Source organism: Oenanthe melanoleuca, chromosome 5, assembly GCF_029582105.1.
Source record: "Oenanthe melanoleuca isolate GR-GAL-2019-014 chromosome 5, OMel1.0, whole genome shotgun sequence".
NCBI lineage: Eukaryota > Metazoa > Chordata > Aves > Passeriformes > Muscicapidae > Oenanthe > Oenanthe melanoleuca.
This window is the reverse complement of record NC_079339.1, coordinates 5093101-5112697: the sequence shown is the minus strand read 5'-3', so window position 1 is coordinate 5112697 and position 19597 is coordinate 5093101. Positions and strand designations below refer to the sequence as shown.

General features: G+C 41.6%; 1 protein-coding gene across 7 annotated transcripts in view; it reads left to right on the top strand.

The window, feature by feature from the left end:
• Positions 1–13933, top strand: part of ANO5 (anoctamin 5) — a 58651-nt gene extending 44718 nt beyond the window's left edge. For all 7 annotated transcript variants that reach the window (XM_056491958.1, XM_056491960.1, XM_056491959.1 and 4 more), the window contains 7 exons: positions 1836–2005; positions 2583–2680; positions 5288–5418; positions 7023–7228; positions 8002–8183; positions 9287–9392; positions 10233–13933. In XM_056491958.1, the coding sequence (XP_056347933.1) occupies positions 1836–2005; positions 2583–2680; positions 5288–5418; positions 7023–7228; positions 8002–8183; positions 9287–9392; positions 10233–10454 (1115 nt within the window). In that variant the 3' untranslated portion in view covers positions 10455–13933. The remainder of the gene's footprint in view (positions 1–1835; positions 2006–2582; positions 2681–5287; positions 5419–7022; positions 7229–8001; positions 8184–9286; positions 9393–10232) is intronic.
• Positions 13934–19597: the final 5664 nt, after the last annotated feature.

The following is a 19597-nucleotide window of genomic DNA, read 5'->3' as shown; positions in this document are numbered from 1 at the left end:
TGAGAAGCTGTGCCCAAGGTGTGTTATTGTAGCAGTAGCCATTGATACCAGTACCCTTGCTCCAGATCTGGAGGCCCAGAAGGAGGGACTACTTTTGAAGTGTGTTTTAGGTTCGACTTCTGCTTGCATGCTGGAAATACCATTCCTGCACCTGGCCCAGGCTGTCAGCAGTGTTTGCCCAGACTTTATTCACTCTTGGACTCCTTGAAACGGTTAGGCCAGATTTGGTGTTCAGACAAGCAGGTATAACCTGCCTCTGGTGCCCTGAATGTTGTGTGCTTCACATCAATATTTAGCAGCTCACTGAAAATAAAAATACTTTAGGAAGCTGCAAGCTAGTCAGACTGCCTCACCTGAGTGCTGCCTCCTCTGTCCTATGTACACTCTGATGTCAGGTTCCCAGTAAATACCTCATGTTCTTCTGGCATGCAAACTTACACCAAGCTTGGAACATCAGTTTACTCAGTTATATAAAGCAACTTTACATAAGGCAGATGAGTTCAATTCGTCTGCCAGGTCCTGACCAATTCAGAGGGACTTGAATGTTGGCAGTGTATTTTCTTAGGCTACTTCCCAACTTAAATTGGTTAAATGTTATCATTTAACAGGACATATGACAGTAATACACTTAGGGCTTCCTGCTTGCCTTCAAGAATATAAATGTGTGTCCTGGTTTGAAGGACAGGTGTCTGCTGATAAAGGCAGAAGTTTTCCTTTGAAATAGAGACTTTAATTCCACTCCCCCCAAGTATTATAATTGTTTGAATCAAGGACTCTGAGGGAGAGATAAGGGGGTAGGAATAACAGCTCTTTTACTAATATATCTAACTATACAAGCAGAAAAACAGCAGTTGTTAAAATTACCAACAGATAACAGAACAGATAACAAAACAGATTACTCGGTTCCAGTCCTTTCTTTAGCTGTGGGCACGCTCTCTCTCGGCGGGAGCGGAGGCAGGAAGGGGTGGCCGCAGCTGCGCCAGTCTCGGGTGGGAGCGGCTGGAGCGGGCAGCTCCTCGCTCACCATTTGTGTCCGGGTGATTCGCTGTGTCCGCAGATGCAGGAGGCTGGAGCAGGGCAGATGCAGGGCAGGTGATGGCAGAGGGTCTGGCTCTCCTGCCTTCGGCCACGTGGCTCCAGACGGGGCGGGGGCATCCTCCTCTGAGCTTGCCAGAAACACGAGTAGCCCCAGTAATAGAAATAGAAAATAGAAAAACAATTCTAATAGAAAAACACTCAACCCCCAACAGTGTAACAGACAATGAGCAGCAAAATGCAGCAAAATCCTAAGCAAATGTCTGGTCATGTACAGTACAGGATGCCTGTACTGTCCCCTATTCTGCCCATAATGAACCTTGTCTTTCAGAGGCACATGGGCCATGCAGTTTCTGCTGGTTTTAAGGATATGCACATATAGTATGTTGGGAAGAAATATTGTAATACACTTCTCTACCACAAATAAGAAAAATAATCATGTGTTGCCAGCAGTGAAATCTTCATACTACAGGAGATCCTTCTAGTTACTGTTTGAGATTCATCTCAGACCTCCTAAACTAGTGTAACATTTGGGGACGGACAAGTGCTAATGGACAGGACAAAGAAGGGGAAATTAAATTTTATAGAAGTTTTAGATATTATTTTCCTTTGCCTTCCTGCATCAAACGTTGCATTGTAAAGTAATTGAAAGCAGGAACTCCATCTGCTGAAATGTTTGAAGGTGTTCTTATTTTCCTTTTTTTTTTCTTTAAGGTCGTTGTGCATGATAAATATTTGTGAATCTGTATCCTTTGAAAGGGAATAAAGAAACATAAAGTTATTGTTTTCTGGTTTCACAGAGATCCCCAGAACTCATATGGAGTATGAGAACAGGCTCACTATGAAAATGTTTTTGTTCCAGTTTGTCAACTACTATTCATCCTGCTTCTATGTGGCCTTCTTCAAAGGGAAGTTTGTTGGTTACCCAGGTGCCTACACATACATGTTTAATCGCTGGCGAAATGAAGAGGTAAGATTTTTCTTAGTTAAGGCAGATTGTTCCCTTCCACCGGCATAGTCGTAAATTTCCAACTTCAGGCTTGGTCTGAAATGAGCTGGACCTTGGCTGACTGTCCTGAAGCTGATGCTGAGGCTTCCAATGACTCCTCCTGCTATTGCTAGTCAGGGTAGCACAGTAGTGAAAATCTTTCACTCACAAGAGTGAAAAATCATAAAACCTTTCTTGGTCCCAGTTCTCCTGAAATACCAGTGGGTCTCACCATGGGTCTTAAAAAAAAAATCTGGTGCTGAGAGCTCACTGAGTGCAAAAGATTCACCTTGCTGAGGCTGAGGAATGTGTGCTGCACACAGGTCCTGCTGAAGCATCTCTCAATTACTCTGTCTTCATATGGGTGTGTTTTGTCTCACACTTGAAGCACTTAAAGCCCTTCTGTAACAGCCTTCTTGAGTGAGTGGCATTTGGAAATTAAGTATTGTTCTTACAAGTTTTAAGATGTCCTTTCTTGCGTTTTTACAGTAGTAGAATATAATTTATCTGGGTGATACCCATTATTTGTGTCTGTTAACACTCAGTTTGTCTCCACCAGTGTGATCCTGCGGGCTGCTTGATAGAACTGACGACACAGCTCACCATAGTCATGGCTGGCAAACAGATCTGGGGAAATATCCAAGAGGCTATTGTTCCGTAAGTTCTCTCTGACACTGAGGTGCCTGTCTTATAGCTAGAGGAAATTGTTGGGAGGTGTGATTGCCATATAAGGAAGATAAGAAGAATTCTGTAAATTAAGCGCAAATTCTGACACTTATTTCATAAAGGTTTTCAGCCTCTTTTGTGAAAGCCATGCTTGTAAAAGCATGTTGTATTAAGGAGTTTGTTTGGATAAGGGGAGGGACTACGTTAGACCTGTTGCTTGCAAATAGAGAGGCTGGTGGGAGATGTGGTGGTTAGAGGCTGCTTGGGGCATAGTGATCATGAAGTTATAGAGTTCTCGGTATTTGGTGACATCAGGAGGAACATCAATAAGACTTTTACATTAGACTTCCAGAGGGCAGGCTTTGGCCTATTTAGGAGACTTACTCTGAGAATTCCTTGGGAAGCAGCCCTTATAAACAAAGGACTCCAGGAAAGGTGGGTATGCTTCAAAACAGAGGTCTTGAGGGCACAGGAACAGACTGTCCCTGTGTACCAAAGATGAGTCAATGAGGCAAGCATCCAGCCTGGATGGGCAACAAGGTTTTGAAGGAACTTAGAAATAAATAAGAGGATGTATTATCTTTGGAAGGAGGGTCAGGTCTCCCAGAAAATATTTAAGGGGGCTGCTAGGGCATGTAGGAAAAAAATTAGGGTGGCCAAAGCTTAGTTCAAATTAATTTGGCAACTTTTGTAAAGGATAATAAAAAATGTTTCTACATATATATTCAAGGTAAAAGGAAGGGTAAGACCAGTCTTTGTTCTCTATTGGATGAGGGAGGGAATGTAGTAATTGCAGATGAGGAGAAAGCAGATATGCTTAAAATCTTCTTTGCCTCAGTATTTAGTGGTAAGACAGTTTGTCCTCAGGACAACTGTCTTCCTGGGATGGTAGATGGTGTCAGGGAGCAGAATGGTCCCCCTGTTATTCAGGAGGAGGCAGTCAGAGAACTGATGAGCTGCTTGGATGTTCATAAATCTATGGGACCAGATGGGATCCATCCCAGACTGATGAGGGAGCTGGCAGATGAGCCTGCAAAGCCTGTCTCCATCATTTACCAGCAATCCTGGCTCACTGGTGAGTTCCAGATGACTGGAAGCTGGCCAATGTGACGCCCATTCACAAAAAGGGTAGGAAGGAGCATCCTGGTACTTATAGGCCAGTTAGCCTGACCTCAGTACCAGGTACAGTTTAAACTGAGTGCCATTGCACAGCACTTAGAGGATGACCAGGGTATCAGACCCAGCCAGCATGGGTTTAGGAGGGGTAGGTCTTCTTTGACCAACTCAATCTCCTTTTATGACCAGGTGACCTGCCTGGTGGATGCAGGAAATGCTGTGGGTGTTGTCTATTTGGATTTCAGCAAGGCCTTTTACACCGTCTCCCACAGCAAACTCCTGGAAAAGCTGGTAGCCCATGGCTTGGACAGGAGCACTTTCTGCTGGGTTAAGAGCTGGCTGGATGGCCAGGCCCTGAGAGTGGTGGTGAACAGTGCTGCATTCAGCTGGTGGCCAGTCACCAGTGGTGTCCCCCAGGGGTCTGTGCTGGGGCGAGTCCTGTTCAGTATTCTTACTGATGACATGGATGAGGGTATTGAGTCCTTCATTAATTTCTGGACAACACTAAGGTGGGAGCATGTGTTGATCTGCTGGAAGGTAGGAGGGCTCTGCAGAGAGGCCTGGATCGGTTGGATGGATGGGCGGAATCCAGTAGGATGACGTTAAGAAGTCCAAGTGCCAAGTCTTGCATTTTGGCCACAGTAACGCTCTGGGATGTTATAGGCTGGGGATGGTGTGGCTGGACAGTGTCCAGGTGGAAAGGGACCTGGGGGTACTGGTCAACATCCGACTGAACATGAGCCAGCAGTGTGCCCTGGTGGCCAAGAAGGCCAATGGCATCCTGGCCTGTGTCAGGAATAGAACCAGGGAGGTCATTGTTCCCCTGTACTCAGCACTGGTGAGGCCACACCTGGAGTGCTGTGTCCATTCTGGGCCCCTCGGTTCAGGAAGGACATTGAGACACTTGAGCACGTCCAGAGGAGAGCAACAAGGCTGGTGAGGGGCTTGGAACACAAGTCCTATGAGGAATGGCTGAGGGAGCTGGGGTTGTTTAGCCTGGAGAGAAAGAGACTCGGGGTGACCTTATCACCCTTTACAACTTCCTGAAAGGTGGTTGTAATCAGGTGGGGCTTGGTCTCTTTCACTAGGCAGCAACTGACAGAATGAAAGGACACAGTCTTAAGCTGCACCAAGGAGAATATAGGTTGGATGTTAGGAAAAAGTTTTTTACTGAAGTCGTTATCTCTGGATGTGTTTAAATAAAAGATTGGATGTGGCACTTGGTGCCATGGTTTAGTTGAGGTATTAGGGTGTGGGTTGGACTCGATCTTGAAGATCTCTTCCAACCTAGTGATTCTCTTGTGCTGATTTCACAGAATATTCTGAGTTGGAAGGGACCCACAAGCATCGATCCAGCTCTTAGGTGAATGGCCTGTACAGGGACTAAACCCACCAGCTTGGTATTAATATAGCACTGTGCTCTAACCAAGTGAGCCAGTCTGATCTGCTTCTTTCATTGTTAACTTTTTTCTGCATATACAGCTGGATTTGTAACTGGTGGGGTCGCCGGAAAGCCAGAAATAATCCTGAAAATTTATACAGTCGCTGGGAACAAGACCATGATCTGCAGACATTTGGAGCCTTAGGCCTGTTCTACGAATATTTAGAAATGGGTAAGTTTAAAATTACACGTTTGGAATTGAAGACAGGACACCTTGTACTGATACTTGCAAAAGAATGAATTTTCTCAATTAATTGTTGTGTCCTCACTTTCATCTGCATTTACAGGACAATTAACTGCTGGAAATCATTAAATAGGTCAGCCCAATTTAAGAAAAAAAAACTGTCTTTTTTCATCTTGAACTGCTGGGAATTTCACAGAAACATTGCAAAGACTTTCTGTTTTCCTCATTTGAATGGGGAACATTATTCTCAGTGCAACCAGCTGCCTCCGTGTCTGTTCTTTTCTTGTTCCGAAGCATACTGTCAGCTGATGTCAGTGGAAATTTTAAGTTTGGGATGAGTGTCAAATGTACTGCAAGGATGGATACTGCAGACATGAGATCTACGAACTGGCTAGTGGAGAATCCCTTCAGCTTTAGTCTTGCACTGATCAGTGCTTCAGTTCAGTCCATTAGACCAGCAGAGGGAGCATGGGCAAGAGAAATGGATTTTCAAAGGTGACGTGACCATGTCAGCATATAACAGTAGTTCAGAAAACCTGATAAACTGAAACTAAAACTGAAGCCAGGACCCTTTAAAGAAGTTAATATTTGGCTATTATAAGGATACATTTTGTTGAAAAATGAACCTTTGTGTTGTTTTATTTCTGCAGAAATAGCTTTACTTGTTCTAGAGATGTGTAGTGTTATTATCGCTTTAATTTGATACAGGGCTGTGGTCCTTTGAAACTTATACACTCAGAACAAACACTGTTGCCAGCCATGTCCTTGAACTTCCAGAATCAGAACTATGCTCCAGCCTTGTCCCAGGGCTGCTAAGCTAGTAGGAATTTTGTTGCTTGTCTGAGGTGAAGATCTTACCACTAAAATCATGGAAGATGACTGGTGTATAACTAAAATCAGAAATGACTGGTGTATGGGAATTTTTTTTAATCCATTAGCTAAACCAGACAAAATGTTCTGTTTCCTTTATTTGAAATGGAGTGGCAGTATTGGCTGTCTACTGAGGATTATCACATTCTGTACTGAAATACTTAGTTTTGGTAATCACTGAGAGGATCATTTGTATATTTTACTTGCGATTCTTAAACTAATGTCAAGTCTCCCCAATGGAACAATTGCATATAGAATTGCTATGAATGTTTTGATTAAATCAGTAACAGTAAGTGGAGGTAAGGTTATGAGGTGTACAAATTGGTAAGTAAAAGAAGAACAAGATGGTACAAACTTCCACAGAACAAAACTGGCCTGATAACAATTGAGAAATTTGATGGATGAATACATCTCTATTCCCTATAGTTACACACCATTTGTATGAGAACTGCAGCACCATGAAAGGATTGGTATCCAGCACTGCTGGCAGCATTATTTCACAGGACCCAAAAGCCCATTCCTATGGGTGCTGCAGAATGGCAGTCTGAAGGGACTGGAGAAGTTTTGGGACTGGGGCTAATTGTCACTTAGCTCAGGCCAGGGCTGAAGATGACTTGGACAGCCTGGCAGAAGTTTGCCATTTGTCTGCTAGTGGTAGACCCCTCACTCTAAGGATAGTTCTGGTAGGGCAGATTTTGACACACTGTTTTTCTGTCTTGCAGTCATTCAGTTTGGATTCATTACTCTCTTTGTGGCATCCTTTCCCCTGGCTCCCCTTCTTGCTCTGATGAATAATATCCTGGAGATTCGCGTAGACTCCTGGAAGTTAACCACTCAGTATAGAAGACCTGTGGCTGCAAAAGCACATAGCATAGGGGTGTGGCAGGAAATCCTTAATGGGATGGCCATCCTGTCTGTTGTCACTAATGTAAGTATGTGCTACATCAACACTGATTCTTCCATGTATTTAAAATGTAAAGAATTAAAAGCCAGCTGATGCTTCTTCTCTTACTTTATCATGTTAACCTACAAAGATACTATCAAACCATTTAAGTGGTTTGGCTTGTCCATGTGTTGACAGTGTGCAGCTCCTGATCCTCATTTTATTGGCCATAATCTTTCATTCGGTTTTCTGTGTTTTTCAGCCCTTTGGAATGGCATAAGCCAGTATGAAGCTTAGTCTGATGAAGCACACTGAGTGCCCAGAGGGAGCTGTAGGGAACAGAAAAGGTGGATGAATTCTATGGGTCAGATCCATTTTTGTCCTTGTCGCTATAAGGCTTGTTCCATGAGAACTGTGCTCTGCTTCTGGATGCCCCTGTAGAGGAGCAGTGGCTCCAAGTGTTTTTTATAAACTGGTGACTAAATGCTATGCCAGTATTTCATCATAAACATACTGTAAAGCAGACTACTGAGTACAAGAGATGTCTCTTTTTAGTGTGTCTCAGGCAACAAACCCACTTGCAGACACTGCCAAAGTAGCACAATACCTCAGCATCTTAAGTATCTCAGGCTTCCAGGCAAAATGTGCTGAGGCTGCAGTCAGCAACTTTTACCAAGATGAAGTGCCCTAATCATGCTTCTCACCTATTCTTAAAAGATTCTAGGTAATGCCAGAGTCACAGAACCACAACCCCTTTATAAATCTGCTTACAGATTTTGTGTGCCACTTGCTTATTTGTTTTTCCAATTTCTTTTCAGGCTTTTATTGTTGCATTCACATCAGATATGATCCCTCGTTTAGTTTACTACTATGCTTATTCTGAAAATGAAGACTCACCAATGTCTGGATACATAAACAACAGTTTGTCAGTGTTTCAAATCTCAGATTTTCCTGAGAGAAATGAACCTAAAGAGAATCCAGAAAACTTTGTCATATGCAGGTTAGTGTAATAGTATTTTATCACTTTGTGTAGAACACAGCATAAAAAAAAATCTATGCAGATCTAAGTAGTCCCTTAGAAAATAAATTATGTCGTTCTTATAATTCTGAAGTGTGAGAGGTAATATTTAGGCTATTGATGAGGTAATGCTTGAGGTGGTAAGAGATCAAGCCAATGACAAAAGTAATCACCTCAAAAAAAAATCACCACCAAGAGTCTCATTGCTAACTTGCATTTTGTTTTTTCTTCATTGGATTTTTGTTTACTTAATTACACTTGATTTTTTGAGCGAGGAAGCAAATTTATGTCCCTGAAGTTGCAAACTTCAGCCTATATTTTCAAAGATTTTTAGGCTGAATAAGTGGACAAGAAAGCAGAATAAAGGAGATATTTAAGTCTCAAAGCTGAAAATGAGATATGGTATTTAAAATCAATCCTTATTTTGCTTGATTGGACCAAAAATCAGGCTGATCATGCTTTCATTTAAAAAGTAGTCCTTTCTTGTTAGCAGAAGCATCGAATATTCTAGAATGATTGCAAAAGAACTTTGGAAATGGTAAAATAAAAGTTTTGATTGGATGAAAAAAATCTCAAAGCAAACAAAACCCCTCCCAAACCAACCACCCCAGCACTTTCAGAAGCAGCTACATTTGTTTGGTGATGTAGAAAATGCATTCAAGTCTTTCCCTTCAGGAAACCCTGAAGATCTGTCCAGTCCATGATCTACTCACATCTGTAACATTTATTCAATAAGAGTCCATTAACCTGTGATACGGATGTATCACATCCTGTCCTGCATTATCACCCATCACCCTGTCCTGTATTATTTCATCACTGCCTGAAAAACAAGTAACCTGTGTACCAAATTTCTTGCCACGCATCCTCATCTCTGCTCTGTTGCTGTGTGTGTGAGGGTGTCTAAGCAAACACAAAGATAGAAACAAATTGAGGGGCAACCTTTGTCTGCAAAAGGAAACAGACAATTTAAAACAAGAAAAGGTTCCTTAAGTGACAGTTGTACTTGCTTGTAAGTGTCACTAAGCTTGTAGTCTGTCCCAGACTGAATGTGACATTTCACCTTTGCATGTCTGTCATTCCAACAGGTACAGAGACTATCGATATCCTCCAGACCATGAGAGGAAATACTTACACACTATGCAGTTCTGGCACATTCTTGCTGCAAAACTGGCATTTATAATTATTATGGAGGTATGTTCCCTACAAAATTTTCTTCTGACATTGGTACCTTATGATTTTTCTAGATAGTTACTAATGTTACAGAAAATAGAATTGCTGGGAGTATAAAATAATTTGTTCCCTAGGTAGTGCCAAGTACTCATGTCCTAAATGTTTACTGTTACTGGGCCTTTTAACTTCAGTGAGCTGACCTTAGAGTATGAACAGTGAAAATGGCTGAGGAGGATCCAAATGTTGATCAAAGTAATCAGCAAAATAGAGAATGACTTTATGCCAGCGGAAGAGATGAAAGCCACCAGGACTAGCACTTCCACTCCTCTTGCTTTCATTAAAGAACTGTGTCTGAGATGACTGTGTTCAAAATCCAGACAGCATTTTGTAGCGATGTACATTGGTTAAAAACAGCTAAATCAATAGTTTGGATAACTGGCACTTCAGTGTTAAGCCACTGCTTTGCAAGTTATGAAGAGAAAAGGGAGTAAGTAGTTCAAGTGCTCATCTCATCACTTTTCCTGCTGTGTTTCATCAGCTCTCAATAGCTAAGTGTTATCAGTACAGCTGTGTGAACTTTCTAACAAACTGCACAGAGGATTTAAAAAGTGATGGTTAAGATTCAGGCCCTGACACTTTCCTCTTGGGTTTGCTAAGTCATTAATGGTTTGGAATTAAAATTTCTGCATAAGAAGAAGGGTTTTAGTCTTCATGCATATCATCAATACACATTACTTTGGTGCATATTGTTCCAGGACAGCCAAATGAAATGTATTTTACTGTGAACAAAAAGTGACCTATTTGGTGTCAGATAAAACAAGAGGTGTTTCATTTGGTAATGAATTGTTACTTTTTTTTTAGCATGTTGTATTCATCGTCAAATTCTTTGTAGCATGGATGATCCCTGATGTTCCTGCAGATGTGAAAGCCAAAATAAAACGTGAAAAGTATTTAACACAAAAAATCCTACATGAGTATGAACTTGAAAAACTGAAGGAGAGACTGTGCCAAGGTGATAAAGGAGCCACAGAAAAAGAGTTCATCGCCACGGAAGGAAGAATGGAGCTATCCAGAGCGATGTAGCCAAAACCTAAACTGTTTGGGATTTAGCTTGTTTCAGCTTTTTTTATCTGTGGTTTGCTCAGTATGCATCATGTTGAAAACTGTAAGAGAGTTCAATCCTTCTCTTTCAGTCCAAAGATTTTAGAGTTTTCTTTAAAGTTTTACTGAGCTTTCAAGTTTTAGGAAATGTATTTAACTGTATGATTTCAACACTGGTTTTTATTTACCTGTTACTTTGAATAGTAAATGTAATCTTGTAATCCTAGAATTTAGACTTCTGGTATAGGGACTGTTAACCTCAAAGGGCTCACAGGACATGATAAGGTCATTTACCACCAAGCCCTCTCCCTGTTGCTAATTGCAATATTCCAGGCTGTATCCCAGCTGACTGAAAAGGATACCACAGAGGACCACTGCTGTGGAAAATGCTGAGAATTATTATTTTTATTATGTGATAATTTAAATAGAACACTCCTGATAAAAAGGTTAAAGTTTGGGGCTTTTTTTATATTCACTATTTCTTATGAAACATTGATTTGAACTTCTATATGTTTTGTAGAAGTAATTGATTTTTAAAGATGTGTTGACTTAATTCCACTTGGAATTATTTATAGGCACAAAATTGAGTTAATACATACTTAATGAAGGGGAAAAAAAGCCATAATTTATTTTTGTAAAGATACAATTTATGGAAGAGTTTACTCTGTAAATGCAGATATTGTGGAATCACCTAATTCCACTGGGTTTTGAGAAGATATATGCCATTTGAAGAATAACAGTTATTTAATTTCTTATTCTTTAAAACTACCATTGGAAGATTGTTTGACATTGTTTTTGGCCAAAGCTGCTCATTCATTTATTTCTTTGTTTGGATTCTCAATGGATGCCAGCAAAGGGCTAAAGCTGTGTGTCTGTCTTTGATGCATACTATGGAGTGTGCCTGCACTCCATGGCAGTGGTTTGGGAGCTGGACCACTATACCAGTCAATTTAGCTGTATGGTTTGGTCTTGGATTTTTATCTGAAAGATATTAAGCATGCCAAATAATCTATGTTTGTGCTGTTATTGTCCTTTTACATAGTATCCTGAGGCTTGGGGGGTTGTTCTGGTTTTGTTTTTCCCTTTTGAATCTTTGGGAAGGACTTATTTTCTTTTTTTGTTAGGTGGCTTTTCTACAAAGTTACTCAGTTTATAAATATGTAACTATTTGTGCAGAGTAGCTTCCAGCTGTTCAAGAATGTGCCCTCATTTTCTAGTTTAAAGCAGGCAGGCATTTTTATGATTTTGTTATATATTTAAAACATATCAACGCTTTCATGCTTAGTGCCTTCTTTGCATTTGGCAAGAGGTGTGAAAATTATCTCTGCAGGGCAGTGCCTATTTCCAAAGTGAGTGCATCATGGTAACTGTGAACCTGCAGACAGAACTGTTCAGTGTTACCAAACCATGCCTGCCTTGGCACACTTCTGTTTCAGTGCCATGTGGACTGTTGGCGAGCAGTTCATGCCTAGACTGCAGATTGTTCCAACACCAGATTATTGAGTACTCTCATGCTGAATATACAAGGTAGACAAGATTAGAAAATTTTTGCTCTATTTGCACTTTGAAAGTGATACTTTCTCGCAAGTATGCATATAAAAGTTGTGATTTTGTATTCTATATCAGCTGTATGATGTACTGTTTACTAGTACCACAAGTTATAGTATTTTGTTTTAGCAAACCTTACCTATGTCTTGGAGTACTTGGCGAGTAACCTTAATGTTGTAACAGTTTTAAATCAATGTCCTGAGTGGAGCTGTTGTTATTAGCAAAAGAATTAAGTGCCTACCTCGAGCACCCATCACACAGTTTGGCTGCCAGTCAAGGAGTTGATGCCAATGTACATTTCTCATTACTGTAAGTTATTCACCTTCATTCTCTGAGGTTGCTTGATCAATCAAGCATGTTGGCAATTTCTGTTCATGATGAACTGATACTCTTGAATATTCAGATATATTTGAAGTAATGGATCTGTTAGAGGTATGCATGTGTAAATAAATTAGCTCTGCTGCTTAATGTGTAAGCCAAAGAAGAGAATCAGCCATCAGTTGTAATCACATATCAAACACCACAATTTGCACAATGAAAGCACTGTGCTGCATCTTGCACATATACTGTTAATTAAACTGCTTAATTTAGATATTGTGGGTTTGTTACTGTTTGCAATGCAAACGGATGCTTCAGTCAGAAAGATAATGAGATACAAAAGGTTCTGTGCAAAATGTACAACCTGACTGAAGCTGAAAACAGATTTGGAAATTCAGCATTAGATGCACTATTTCTGCTTATGGAAGATGAGTTTCTTCAAGTAATAAAGTGTCCTAGTACGCTACCCTTGAAAAGATATCAGCAAAGTAGGTGTGTTGTGAATGAAAAATTAAAAGCAAGACGGAGGAAAATAAGGAAATACATTTGTTTCGAATACAGCATTGATATGCAGACCTTTGAATTTAAATTGATGTTTTGACTCCTACTTTGTGCTTCATACAAACTTATTTTTTAAGATCACTTGCTATTTAGTGCAGTACAAACAGATGTTTTGTATATGTTGTATCATACAATAGAAAGTGGAAAAAACCCTGGGATCAGCTTATTTAGAAAAAACTATATATGTATCTTAAAAATAAGTCATTATACTTCATAACTTTACTTCTTTGTATACCAAAACTGTTGAAAAGAGAATCTGTTGTCATACTAAAAGCTAATATCACATAAAAAATTAGTCTTGACACCTTTTTACATAAAATTTTGCCTTTACTTGCCATTAAGGAGTATTTTGACAAAAGATATCAGTATGGTTGGGTTTATAATGATTCACATAAGTTTCCTGTAGTGTTCTTGAAAAGTGACAAAAGTAAGGAAGGCCTGGTCAGTCTGGAGATGTGCTGATTCTTACTGTTGGAATATTTCATTTTCATGTGATTCAGTTTCTAAAAGTGTCCTTTAACCAAAGTGAATAAGGTTCTGTGTTGCAATTATTGTAATTTAAGCAACAATAGATTGCCTCATTAGAAGTAGTTACACAAAACAAAATTGACCTTTCAAGCGTAATACAATCAGGGATTTTTAAATTTTTTTTTTTCAATTAAAATATAGGTTTTTTACCTTGGGAAGGTCTGGTGTGGTATGTTCTAAGCAAAAGACTGCAAAAGAATAGTGCTACTATGAAACACTATCCTGTTTTTTCTAGAAAGTTTTTTTTTTTACTATGCTTTCACTTTTTAATGTAATGCTGTCAATTTGAGGCAATAGAATGGAGCGAAATAGGTGGAGTTTCTAACTATTCTACATGTACCACTTGTTTGAGTTGTACTGTCTTGTAATCTGAGTGTTGTTTTTGTCTGCTAAGTATGTTGCTGATCTATATGATACACTAATGTGGGAATAAATTTTTTAAACATTCTGCTAACATTTAATATGCACATTTAATAAATAGCGAATAAAGCTGTGTACATTTTTAATGTGCTGTCAACTTGTGTGTGAAAACTCCAAGAACTGATAGAGGAGCCGAAGTACAAAAAGTCAGATGCCTGGGGAGCTTCCTGAAGGAGAATATTCATACAGATTTCTGTAACTCATGTATGTTGTGTTCATACAGATCCGTTTTCAGCAAGGCTGCTTTTCCCTGTATTATCTGGATACAGTTTTTATTCCTGCAGTGCCAGAACCTGAGGTGACTTCTCAAGTTCTCAGTCACACTGGCAGTTTCCATACGCAGCACAAGTGGTTCACATACATGCACTTTAAATAGCTTTGAGTACATGTACTGGGAAAGAAGCATTCCCAAGGAACTGGTAAGTCTTACAATACATATTTTAATTTTTCTTAAAAGTCACTTCTGGGACCTGTGAAGGGCTTTGGATTAAATCACAGGGAATCTAGTTTGAAGTTTATGGCTCGCTCGCAATAGATGTTTTTATCTCAGCGTGTCACCTCTCCTATTGTATCACCTATGTCAGGACTCAGAGAACAGGGTCACCTGCCAGGCTTGGTAGGTAATTTCCTTTGTAACTTTGAAATTATAAACTAAAACACATGCAATTTAAGCAAATTAAAGAAAAATATAAGATGAATAAGAGAATCTTCTCTGTATTAAAAAAGGAGAGATGAAAAAAAAAAGACCAAAACAAGCAAGGTGTAATTATATAATATGATACCACTTCTGTGCTCATTACTGAGGTGAGATAGGGTAATTAATTAAGTATGAAAATGAAAAAGCATTAAAAAGGAGGAGAAATTGGTAGCAAAAGAAAGAGAGGAGAGAGGAAAAAAAAGATGAAAGTGCTGTTGATGTGCAGGATATGGGGAATATTTTTATATTAAGTTGTGGATTTTCAGGCTTTGCTCTTGGAGGTTAAATTTTGCCTTCACTAAGGCCTGTGGTAAATGGGTAATTTAAATTTAAAGTTGAATTGGGGGTACAATGTCATCCAAAGACAAGTGTATTTTATGAAAAAGAGCAGCATGTTAGCTTGTTAGAAAACATTCACAACTTCTGGTACAAACCTGGCACTCCGCATGATTAGAAATTGTAGGTATCCATCAAAAGTCTGTCCTGGGGTGACTTTGTGATGCTTGTGTCCCCAGTCATCTGTTCTGTTTGGATATCTGTTGGATATTACATTCTACAATTTTAAGATTGGTTCCAGGAGTGAAGGGGGAGAGAAGAGGTGCAGAGTTTATCAGAGACTGCACTCGCTCCCCTGCATCCTTCACACAGACTGTGTTGGCTGCAGGGCACAGCAGTAGAGAGCTCCCCTTTGCTTTTAGTTAGTTTTTGACTAGGTGAGGCAGACAAGTTCCCTGGACTGTGGCTTTTTTTTTTTCTTTTTCTTGGAATTGTTTGAACCTGCTCTGGACTGAAAACCCAGAAGAGCCCCAGGAGCTCACACCTGTGGCACCCGGGTCTGGCCTGGGCTGTGACATTTCCCAGTGCTGGAGGGACTGAGAGCAGCCTGAGTGAGCCGGGCTGCAACCCACGGGAGGGACTCTGCTGAATCTGTCATCTCTCAGAGCAGCGAGAGATTTTGCTGTTTAGTCTTGTTAATTTTTGTGCTGGGGAGTGCTTTGCCTATTAAAATAAACAGGTTTTTTCCACTTCTCTCTGAGAAGATCTTTTCCCAAGCCAGTTAGGGGAGGGGCCACTTGAATCTGTTTCCTAGAGGGACCCCATTCAGAGGTTTCCTCCCAAATTTCCCTTAAACCAGGACAAACACATTAATTGGCACTCAACATGTGGCTCGAGAAAGTGGAAAAAAACCTGTATTGATTGCGTTTTGGTTGTACTTAACTCTATATTAGGATAAAGCAGTCAGTAGCTATGATGCTTGAATTCACGATGTCTCTCAGGGTGGAGGCTTTCATGTGTTTTTAGTCCCTAGGCTTTTTTGACCTTTTAATACCTCTCTGGTCCCTAGGATTATTTTCTTATTCGAAGATTGCTCCAGTAGTGTCCCTAACATGTAGTTTTTACAGTAGAAGGGCATGGATTAGAATAGCTATTGTCCTGGGCTTGGTGATAATGATTTATAGAAAGTTTATAAAGGTACTGAAGTTTGTTCCATGTATGTATGGTTTATGGTTTCTTCGTCCTACCCTGCATCCCAGTTCTAGTAGCATGTTTTGGGGGTTTATTAGTAATTGTACCCAGTTTGTTAGAGGAGGAGCAGGGGATGAGGCTTTTCAGCCTTTTCTTCTCCTTTTAATCTGTTACATTATTTTTTGAGAGTGTTCTGTTTCCCCTGAATGTTAAAGAGACCACCTTTCTGGTATTTAATCTGGTAGGCTTCCTCCATATGGTCTGCACCTTGTCTAGAGTGAGAGCTGTGATTTCCAAAGGAGTTGATGAGACCCCTGACCCAGAAGTAGACCCAGGCATGGAAAATCCTAAGTGGTATGGAGAATGGGAGAGAATTGGCCAAACCCTGAGGGAATTTTCTGATCCTCCACCCTGGGAATTATTTACGTGAACAAATTCAGGACCCAGCTGAGGTGGGGAAATACTTGAAAGAGGAATGCCATGATGATTCTAATGAGAAAAAGCTCATTGCAATAAGCTGAGTCTTGGCATATGCTTATCACACACTGCTGGATATTGTAGGGCAGCAGATATAGGCAGGGGGGCAGGGAAATAAATCAGCCAACACCCTAGTTATTCAGGTTGTAGCTAAACCAGACAGTGAGCCTAAGCCACTGGCACTCACTATGGGAAAGAAGTACACAAGCAAAACTGATTGGCCAGCGGATGATGATGATCTGGGGAAAGGATCCTCAAAGCGAGCTCCTGATACAATATCAGAAATCAGAGCAGCTGACACAAGATCAGAAGTCCCTATTGACTCTTTTTCCCTGAAAGGCCTTCGTGGCCTAAGAAAGGATTGCACTCAACAACTGATGAATATTTAATTACTTGTCCAGTCCTTCTTTGGGACACTGCAGGCGAGGCTACAATTCCAGATGGTCCTGAAGCAAGGCATTGGGGATCCTTGTCACATGATCTGGTTATCAATCAAGGGGTGATGGTGGGGCTGATGCACACAGCCTCTGAGCATAGGTCCTGGGAAGTGTGGCACAAAGATATCTGTGTGCAGATGGTCTCTACATGCAGCAAACCCAATGGAAGACAGACCATCAAACAAGGGATTCAACACTTGAGAGAAATGGCAGTGGCAGAGGTTGTCTTTTCACATGATGTAACAACTAAAAATCCAGACTTGGTACCATGTACATCCTTGATGTGGCGAAAACTTGTACAACTTGGGCCAAAAGAATATACTTCTGCTTTAGCAATAATGATGCAGGATGACAGGGAGGAGACTGCTTAATATGGCAAAGAAACTCTGAGCATATGCAGATGCCATGTGTGGCCCAACACATGCAAGAATCACAGCTGTGGAAACATGTCTGCAGAAATTAGAAGATAAGATGGAGGAGAATCACAAGAAGCTCAGGGAGGAGATTAAAGAGGGCTTTCTCCAAATCTCAGCAGTACAGATCAAAAGTTCTGGTACCAAACGCAGACTTGCCCCAGATGGGGAGAGAAGGTACACCTTACGAACTGAGCTGTGTTTTTTCCTGCATAATTGTGGGGAACACGTGAAGAAGCAGGATGGAAAATCTACTGCTGCTCTGGCACAACACGTGCTTGAATATCTGGACAGCAAGATACAGAGAGGAAATTCCACCAAAAGGGAAGCAGCTCCAGTAGCCTGTAGCCAAACTGCCAGGTATGATGATGTTGACATGTCGGACCCCTTGAAGGCACCTCCAAGACCTATGCCCAGAGAAAAGAGAATAACAAGGCTTAGGGGGGCCCTGCCTCTAGCCAGGTAGAGGCTAGGGAAAACCATGTTTTTTTGATTGTGTGAATTCTTTGCCTGGCACATCAGAACCACAAAAGTATGAGGCCTTGGTCAACATTGGTGTGCAGTGCACACTAATCCCATCAAGACATGTGTGGGGAGAATCTGTTTCTATTGCTGGCGTGACAGGGGAATCACAGGATTTTACTTTGGTGGAAGCTGATGTGAGCCTGACTGGAAATGAGTGGAAAAAACACTCTATTATGACTGGTCCAGAAGCCCCATGCATTTTGGGCATAGACTTCCTCCAAAATGGGTATTTCAAAGACCCAAAAGGACTCAGGTGGGCGTTTGGGATAGTGGCTGTAGGGGCAGAGGGCATCAAGCAATTGAACGCCTTGCCTGGACTGTCAGAAAACCCATCTCTTCAGGACTCCTGAAGGTGGAAGAGCAACAGGTACCAATTGCCACCTCCATAGCACTCCACTGCCAGTACAGAACAATTCAAGATGTCGTGATCCCCATCCACAAGATGATGTGTGAGCTGGAGAGCCAAGGCATGGTCACTAAAGCCCACTCACCCTTCAACAGCCCCATCTGGCCTGTGTGCAAGTCTGATGGAGAATGGAGATTGACTGTGGATTATCGTGCCTTGAATGAAGTGACTCCACCACTGAGCACTGCCGTGCCGGATATGCTGGAGCTGCAGTATGAGTTGGAGTCCAAGGCAGCAAGGTTGTATGCCACCATTGACATCGCCAATGCGTTTTTCTCCATTCCTCTGCCAACAGAGTGCAGGCCTCAGTTTGCTTTCACCTGGAGAGGCGTGCAGTACACCAGGAACCGACTGCCCCAGGGGTGGAAACACAGCCCCACCATCTGCCATGGACTGATCCAGGCTGCACTGGAAAATGGTGAGGCTCCAGAACATTTGCAGTACATTGATAACATCATTGTGTGGGGGAACACGGCAGTGGAGGTATTTGAGAAGAGAGAGAAAATCATCCAGACTCTCATGAAAGCTGGCTTCACCATCAAGAAAAGCAAAGTCAAAGGACCTGCCCGAGAGATCCAGTTCCTGGGAGTGAAGTGGCAAGATGGACGGTGCCAGGTCCCCACTGAGGTCATCAATAAGATCACTGCAATGTCTCCACCAACAAACAAGAAGGAAACACAAGCTTTCCTAGGTGCCATAGGCTTTTGGAGAATGCACATCCCTGAGTACAGCCAGATTGTGAGCCCTCTCTACCTGGTCACCCGCAAGAAGAACGATTTCCACTGGGGCCCTGAGCAGCAGCAAGCCTTCGCCCAGATCAAGCAGGAGATCGCTCATGCAGTGGCCCTTGGCCCAGTCAGGATGGGACCAGAGGTAAAGAATGTGCTCTACTCTGCAGCCGGGAACCATGGTCTGTCCTGGAGCCTGTGGCAGATGGTGCCTGATGAGACCTGAGGCCGACCCCTGGGATTCTGGAGCAGAAGTTACAGAGGGTCTGAAGCCAATTACACTCCCACAGAAGGAAATTTAGCAGCCTATGAAGGAGTTTGAGCTGCCTCAGAGGTGATATGCACTGAAAAACTACTTCTGGCACCCCGACTGCCAGTGCTGGGGTGGATGTTCAAAGGAAAGGTTCCCTCTACCCACCACGCCACCAATGCCACATGGAGCAAGTGGATTGCCCTCATCACACAGCACGCCCATATTGGAAAATTGCCCTGGGATTTTAGAAATAATTACAAACTTTCACGGAAGGTGAAAACTTTGGTCTCACTGACAAAGAGAAACAAGAGCAAGTGACACGTGCTGAAGAAGCCCCACCATATAAC